The following is a 7886-nucleotide window of genomic DNA, read 5'->3' as shown; positions in this document are numbered from 1 at the left end:
CGCCCTCCCCAGCTCCGCCCACCCAGCTCCACCCACCCCAGCCCCGCCCTCCCCAGCTCCACCCCCTAGCTCCACCCTCCATAGCTCCGCCCACCCCAGCTCCACCCCCTAGCCCCACCCACCCAGCTCCGCCCACCACAGCTCCACCCTCTCTCTGCAAAGATCATGTTGCAAAAAAACAAGGCCATGTCGCCACAAACTGAGGCTTCAACACGGCAGTCCACAATCCAATGGGTGACGTCATGCTAGGTCAATTCTTTATCTTATCCAATAATAAGACAGGAGATGTCCTGCCCCCCCTCCTGTGTCCGCCATGGGACATTATCTGATAATAAATGTATGAATTGAGCCATGAGTTACACATATGCTGTTTGTCATTTATAAAGTGAAGAAAGCCCCAGTTTGTTGTAGGTCAACACAACACACAACAGCATTTAGACTGAAATAAAGTCCCATTGTGGACACAGGAAGAGGCGGGGCTTCACCTTTCCATCATTTTGTGTCCCCTCCTGATTGGTTAGACCAGGTCCTCGTTCTAATTGTTTGATCTGATAGGAACTGGACATGGTGACAATGGATGTGTCAATTTTTTAGATTTTTTTGTCCCATTTTCAATTGTCTCCCTTTTTTCCGTTTTGGATCAAGACCTTTCTTTGTTTTTTTACTTTCTTTTTGAGTCATTTGATCATGTTGTGTCCTCTCCTGATGGGAAATATTCTCCTGAGCAGTTTGGGAAAGATCCTGTTCGTCTGTCTTCACCTGGACTACTTGATCTGATAGAAACTGGACATGGTGACGTACTCGTGTCCTCCTTCAGGCGGTGGAGTGTTAGCTCTCTCCGCCGGGGACGCACTGTTGCTCTGGACGCTGTCCTCTCTGTGTAGAATGTCCTCTCCGTGGAGGATGTCCTCTCCGTGGAAGATGTCCTCTCCGTGGAGGATGTCCTCTCCGTGGAAGATGTCCTCTCTGTGGAAGATGTCCTCTCCGTGGAAGATGTCCTCTCCGTGGAAGATGTCCTCTCTGTGGAAGATGTCCTCTCCGTGGAGGATGTCCTTACCATGGAAGATATCCTCTCCATGGAAGATGTCTTCTCCGTGTGGGATGTCCTCTCTGTGGAAGATGTCCTCTCTGTGGAGGATGTCCTCTCCGTGTGGGATGTCCTCTCTGTGGAGGTTGTCCTCTCCGTGTGGGATGTCCTCTCTGTGGAGGTTGTCCTCTCCGCGGAGGCTGTCCTCTCTGTGGAGGTTGTCCTCTCCGCGGAGGCTGTCCTCTCTGTGGAGGCTGTCCTCTCTGTGGAGGCTGTCCTCTCTGTGGAGGCTGTCCTCTCTGTTGAGGCTGTCCTCTCTGTGGAGGCTGTCCTCTCTGTTGAGGCTGTCCTCTCTGTGGACGGAGCCCCGGCTCAGCAGGGCGGACAGCTCCAGCTCCTCGGTGCCGACGCTGGAGGGGCTCCGGGACCAGCCGGAGGTCTGGGTGGAGCAGGGGCCGCTAGCAGACTCTGTTTCCCGCGTCTCCTCTGCTGTTTTCTCCAGTTTTAGGGCACTGAACACCTCCGGTCTCAAGGTCAACAGGACGCCCTGCAACACAGAAACACATGAAATGGTTTGGAGGACGGGGGGGGGGGTTTCCTCTGACAGCTCCAAGGAAAAGGGACTCACTTTAGTGGGCTTGCAGATGTGCACCAGAGTGTGTTTGGGGTGAGGGATGCTCGGCCACACGCAGGTGAATATTCTGTGAAGGAAAGAGGAAATAAATATTAATATTAATACATAGATGACACGTCTGAATTAATAATTATCTGCTGATTATTTTCTTCATCAATTGGTTGGTTTCTATAAAATCTTAAATAGTGAAAAATATTGAGCTCACTTTATCTTTAAATGCCTTTTTCAAGTCCAAAGCTTAAAGATAATGTGTTTAATGAGACATGCGACGTGAGAGGCTGAACACTGAACACGATGAATTGATTATCAGAATAGTTGTATAGTAAAGTATTTTTCTGTTGATTGATTAATATTTTCAGTTGTAGTCCGAGCCGGCGTGTCATACTTGTTTTTAAGGAAGAAAAGGACACTTGAAGGCACCATCACCAGAACGATGAGACACCCGATCAGTTTATAGGTCTCCAGTCGTCCCTCCGGCTGCTGGGGGACGTTTTCTCCTGCAGAAGACACCACAGGAAAGGGTTAAATAGTCCCTGGTCCCTCAGAGAACCAGAATGTGTTCATCAGAGGAGGAAAGAGACAAAATATATTTACTCCTCTTTACATCCGTCCATGTTTTCAGTTCCTTTTGTTGACGTGTTAGTTTGTCATGTCACTTTGATTCGTAAAGGTAAGGTGTAAGTAACTTTCACATTACATACTTTTTACTTGTACTTTATAAAGGTAATTTAACTTGTGCTTAAGTAAAAGTTCATCCTAGTAATAATACTTTTACTTAAGTTAGGTAGAGTATATTTTCAATTTTAAAAAAATTCAATTTTCCCATAAACTTTCTGTCTCTTTGTAGTTGTGTTGTGTCCCTTTGTGGGTTATTGTGTCTCTTTGTGGGTTATTGTGTCTCTTTGTGGTTGTGTTGTGTCTCTTTGTGGGTTATTGTGTCTCTTTGTGGGTTATTGTGTCTCTTTGTGGTCGTGTTGTGTCTCTTTGTGGGTTATTGTGTCCCTTTGTGGGTTATTGTGTCTCTTTGTGGGTTATTGTGTCTCTTTGTGGTTGTGTTGTGTCTCTGTGTGGGTTATTGTGTCTCTTTGTGGTTGTGTTGTTTCTCTGTGTGGGTTATTGTGTCTCTTTGTGGTTGTGTTGTGTCTCTGTGTGGGTTATTGTGTCTCTTTGTAGTGAGTTTGTTGAAGTTTAGCGTCTCTATTACACATCATTTAGTTTTTTTCACCACATCTGTGTCTAAAACTTTAAACTCTAATAACTCTTAAAAAGCTTAAAGACAAAACTTAACGCTAAGACGTCTGATTACATCATCAGATCTGAGACGTCTTATAACTCTCATAGTGACTCATCTCACCTGGGGGGGTGAGGAAGGTGAACGTTTGCCCCCAGTCGCTCCAGGTGCCCTGCAGACCGCGGCTCACCGGCAGCGCTCGCACTCGGACGTGATACTCAGCTGGTCTGTGGAGGAAGTCCATGTCGATCGGCAGGGTGTCTGAGTCCGAGATGTTCTGAATCTGAAGACAAGCAGGAAGACAGCCAGCAGGGGGCAACATACACACAAAACAAGAAATTACAAAGGTCTCCATGCACATGGCAGCATTGTGATAAAATAATAAATTACTTAATGAACATATTGGTTCAGAAGTGCAGAAGGTTGTGTGTGCGCCCTGAGAAGTTCTGAATCTGAAGTGAAGCAGGAAAACCCTTTCAACAACTCAATCAGGCCGGACATCTTGTATTAAAACCCTCTGGGCTCTAAGGACATTCTCACAAATTCACCTTTTCAAGGGTATCTTTATATTTTAAAAACAGGAAAACAGAGACAAAAGTTTAAGTTAACTTGCCTGAAATAAAAAAATAAAAAAAGCATTTAATCAATGCAACTTAAATTAATGTAATGTATACATTACATTAATTTAAGTTGCATTGAGGAAATCCTTTGTTTTGAAAGCAATTGGATCATTAAGTACATCCAACTTAATCAACTGGTTAATTAAAGTCACATTTTTTAAAGTTAGTCCAACAATTTTCTTTTTCAGTGTAGATTAATCAAATAAAATATCTAAGATGAGATATCTCATGTTTAATGGGACTTTAAAACTGGAAATATATAAGATAATAAGATAATCTATAACAGAAGCAACAGAAGAGGGAGTGAGTTACGATTGTGCTGCCGGCGGTCCAGATGTGCAGCTGGAACAGCTGGTTCTCCAGTCTCAGGTAGTCTCTGACGTAGGGCGTCTGGATGCGGATCACGGCCTGGTTCGTCTCCATGTTGAACGTGACGTTCTTCACCTGAGGACTTCTCGGCTTTACTGCAGGGACAGAATGATTCAAGGTATGCTCTCATCTCCAAAGCAGCGTTAAAGTCATCAGACGAGACCACTAGACTGCCCCAATGTCCAAAAACGCTGACTAAGACTAGATGAACATGCGTTATTGTTGATCAAAAAGACAAGACTAAAATGTTTTTCATGAGATAGAAACTAAGATAAAATCTCTCTTCATTGCCATCTACAGCTGACAGCTGAATGACAATAAAGTCTGAGTCTAAGTCTGAGAAAGTCTCTAAGTCTAATAAAGTCTAATAAAGTCTAATAAAGTCTGTCTAAGTCTAATAAAGTCTAATAAAGTCTAATAAAGTCTAATAAAGTCTGTCTAAGTCTAATAAAGTCTAATAAAGTCTGTGTAAGTCTAATAAAGTCAGTCTAAGTCTAATAAAGTCTGTCTAAGTCTAATAAAGTCTGTCTAAGTCTAATAAAGTCAGTCTAAGTCTAATAAAGTCTGTCTAAGTCTAATAAAGTCTGTCTAAGTCTTATAAACTCTGTCTAAGTCTAATAAAGTCTGTCTAAGTCTAATAAAGTCTGTCTAAGTCTTATAAACTCTGTCTAAGTCTAATAAAGTCTAATAAAGTCTAATAAAGTCTGTCTAAGTCTAATAAAGTCTAATAAAGTCTGTCTAAGTCTAATAAATTCTAATAAAGTCTAATAAAGTCTGTCTAAGTCTAATAAAGTCTAATAAAGTCTAATAAAGTCTGTCTAAGTCTAATAAATTCTAATAAAGTCTAATAAAGTCTAATAAGTCAGTTTTAATGTTTCTTCTCATTGGGAAACAGGATTTGTGAAGACGTTGCCTGTTCTGAATCGTTCTGAAACATAAAGCCGGTGTTGATGTTGAACAGTGGAACGGGAGTCAGCGTACCGATCTTTTGCAGGTTGAAGGTGGCGCTGATGGCCCCCCCCCCCTGCAGGTGCACGGTCACGTTCACGGGAACCAAGGGCGTCAGATCCCTGAAGACCACCACGGCGCCGCCAACACTCACACACCTCCTCCGGTCATCAGAGTAGTCCGAGAAGCTGTGGACACAGGAGGCCGTCAGTCACTCGAGCTTCGCCGAGGGGGGGGGGATATGACCTGCCCCCCCCACAATATTTAGACCATGTAGATTTGTCTGCCTCAGAATATATTATCTGAATATGTAAAATATGAGTAGGCTGCCAGAACCGTTTTTTTCTACCGTATTTTATTTATTTAGATTAATTTAAGACTGCAGGAAATAAAGAGTTTGACGCTGACATTCTTTCTTAAAATATGCCCCCCCCCCCCCCCCATGTTAAAATAAAAAGTCAGTCCCTAGCCCTCTCTACGTACCACACTGTCATGTTGGTGATGCGGGCGGCCTCGTCCTCGTCTTCGTCCTCGTCCTCGTCCTCGTCCTCGTCGTCCCCGGCTCCGAGCAGCCGACAGCTCAGGCTGATTTCTGTTATCAGGATGTCAGAGCTGCAAAGGATTCTGGGATCTGACAGAAACACTCACGTTGGTAACTTTCTACAACATATCACAGAGCCAGAAATAATAATAATAACAATGATGATAATGTTTATTAGTCCCACAAGGGGAAATTAAAAACACAGAAAGAAATCATGGTGACGTCATTGAACATGAACGGGATGCAGTCATCTGCAAACGGTGTAAATACGCAAATAAATGAAGATAAAACTCGACGTGTTAAAAAGACACGCGAGACATTAACGGCATGGTTCATCATTTAGTTACTAGTTACTTTAGTTAATAGTTACTTTAGTTACTGTAGTTAATAGTTACTATAGTTACTAGTAACTAGTTACTTTAGTTACTAGTTACTATAGTTACTAGTAACTAGTTACTTTAGTTACTAGTTACTTTAGTTACTAGTTACTTTAGTTACTAGTTACTGTAGTTAATAGTTACTAGTTACTTTAGTTACTAGTAACTAGTTACTTTAGGTACTTTAGTTACTTTAGTTACTAGTTACTTTAGTTACTAGTTACTATAGTTACTAGTAACTAGTTACTTTAGTTACTAGTTACTTTAGTTACTTTAGTTACTAGTTACTTTAGTTACTAGTTACTAGTTATTTTAGTTACTAGTTACTAGTTATTTTAGTTACTTTAGTTACTAGTTACTTTAGTTACTTTAGTTACTAGTTACTTTAGTTACTAGTTACTAGTTATTTTAGTTACTAGTTACTTTAGTTACTAGTTACTAGTTATTTTAGTTACTAGTTACTTTCCCCATTAAGATGTCTGCACACTGAACACAAGTAGTTTATAAATCTGACTGTGATTATATGGTAACCTAGCAACAATGTAACGGCTCCAGGGCCAGCTGAGACGATGATGTCATCAAACAGCTGGTTGGCTCCTCTCTAACGTGTAATTAGGCTCTGAACACTGTTTAAACTACACTTATCAATATTTATTAATATTTATATCAAACTTACGTATTTTATAACTTATATTTTATAAACTCATCTTGTCTCTCCTGTTGTTTACAGAAACTTTCTTTATCACAACTACGACTAAAGAACGTTGAAAAATGGGACAAATGTTGAAAAATAACCACAAAGAGGCAGAAAAAAAATCAACGAATACATTTTTTTTAAATGTGGAAAAAGCAACAAAGAAACTAAAAAGATTTTAAGGAAATTGTAGAAATTTCAACCCAGAAAAACCAAAGTTTGTCAACGGGAAGACGCCTGGAGGATTTCTGCAACAATCACAAACACTTTTGGGGATTTTTCTGGAAGGACTAAACCTGATGATGTCTCACGGGTCAAAAACAGACAAAAATTTGACATTTTCGTCCCTTTGTCAAACTTTTTTTTATTTTTCACCAACACCACTTTACTAGTTTTATACTTTCTGGAATTCATGGTCAATAACCCTCATTTATAAAGAATTATTCCTAATATTAGTGTTAAACAGCAGAAATTATGAATTATTTTCATAAGAATATCTTCATTTCGAAGATCATAGGAATGAAAGAGCGTTGGAAGGAATCCATTTTTATGGTAATTTGGTTAAAAAGAAGCTCACATTTCAGACATAGATCTGAAAGTCAGATTTGACCCGAGGACACCGGGAGGGTTAATAAAAAAATTGGGAAAAAACTGAAAAGAAAATAATCAAACATCACCACGGTCACAAAAACTTGTTTTAACCCTTGTGTTGTCCTCCAGAGTAAGAAATGGACAAGATTTGACATTTTTGTCCATTTTTTTGACTTTTTTAACACCACCTCATTAGTTTTACACTTTAATTTTTATGTAATTCATGGTCAATGACTCTCATTTATATAGAATTATACCCAATATATGAGTTAAAAAACAGACATAGACATTTTTTAAGATGTCAGATTTGACCCTAGGACAAAGGGGACACCTCACCTGTGTCTCCGTCTCCGTCTCCGTCTCCGCTCTGAGGCTGGGTTTCAGCCGGCAGCAGCAGCAGCAGCGCCGCCATGAAGCAGGCGGAGAGCAGCATGTCGTCGGCGTACGGCGTTACCGCTGCAGGGCTGCAGGGCTGCAGGGCTGCAGGGCTGCGTCTCTCAGGGGGGTCCTGGTGTTCTGAGAGAGAGAGGGAGAGAGAGAGGGAGGAAGGAGAGAGAGAGAGAGAGAGAGGCAGAGAGAGAGGGAGGAAGGAGAGAGAGAGAGAGAGAGGCAGAGAGAGAGGGAGGAAGGAGGAGGGGCTGTTGTTCACAGGAAGGTGCTGTGGTTTTCTTGTACGAGTCTCTAACAGGAAGTAAAATCAGAAAACATCTCATCAGCACATATCTGTTAACTATGAACCTCCACCCAGCTCCATCTGCACCGCCACGCCTGGTTATACAGGAATAACTCTCATTCCCCCTGCTCTGGGATTGGCCCTCTCATTCCCCCTGCTCTGGCATCGGCCCTCTCATTCC

General features: G+C 41.7%; 1 protein-coding gene across 1 annotated transcript; it reads right to left on the bottom strand.

The window, feature by feature from the left end:
- Positions 1 to 438: 438 nt before the first annotated feature.
- Positions 439 to 7567, bottom strand: il7r (interleukin 7 receptor). The gene is made up of 8 exons (XM_034895790.1): positions 7369 to 7567; positions 5313 to 5460; positions 4863 to 5017; positions 3825 to 3976; positions 3016 to 3175; positions 2047 to 2158; positions 1656 to 1728; positions 439 to 1574 (listed from the first exon to the last, which is right to left on the bottom strand). Exons 1-8 carry the CDS (start codon positions 7463 to 7465, stop codon positions 765 to 767), a joined length of 1707 nt encoding a protein of 568 aa, XP_034751681.1. The 5' UTR covers positions 7466 to 7567; the 3' UTR covers positions 439 to 764.
- Positions 7568 to 7886: the final 319 nt, after the last annotated feature.

The sequence above is a fragment of the Etheostoma cragini genome, chromosome 16 (assembly GCF_013103735.1).
Source record: "Etheostoma cragini isolate CJK2018 chromosome 16, CSU_Ecrag_1.0, whole genome shotgun sequence".
Classification (NCBI taxonomy): Eukaryota; Metazoa; Chordata; class Actinopteri; order Perciformes; family Percidae; genus Etheostoma; species Etheostoma cragini.
The sequence above is the reverse complement of the archived record's forward strand: the minus strand, read 5'-3'. Positions and strand labels throughout refer to the sequence as shown.

What these genes read in the sequence shown, in the direction of transcription:
- il7r (XM_034895790.1), bottom strand. Translation starts at nt 7,465, where the DNA reads ATGCTGCTCTCCGCCTGCTTCATGGCGGCGCTGCTGCTGCTGCTGCCG. An exon ending in AGACGGAGACGGAGACACAG is followed by an intron (nt 5,461 to 7,368) that starts GTGAGGTGTCCC and finishes TGTTTCTGTCAG; the next exon opens with ATCCCAGAATCCTTTGCAGC. An exon ending in CTTTTCTTCCTTAAAAACAA is followed by an intron (nt 1,729 to 2,046) that starts GTATGACACGCC and finishes TTTCCTTCACAG; the next exon opens with AATATTCACCTGCGTGTGGC.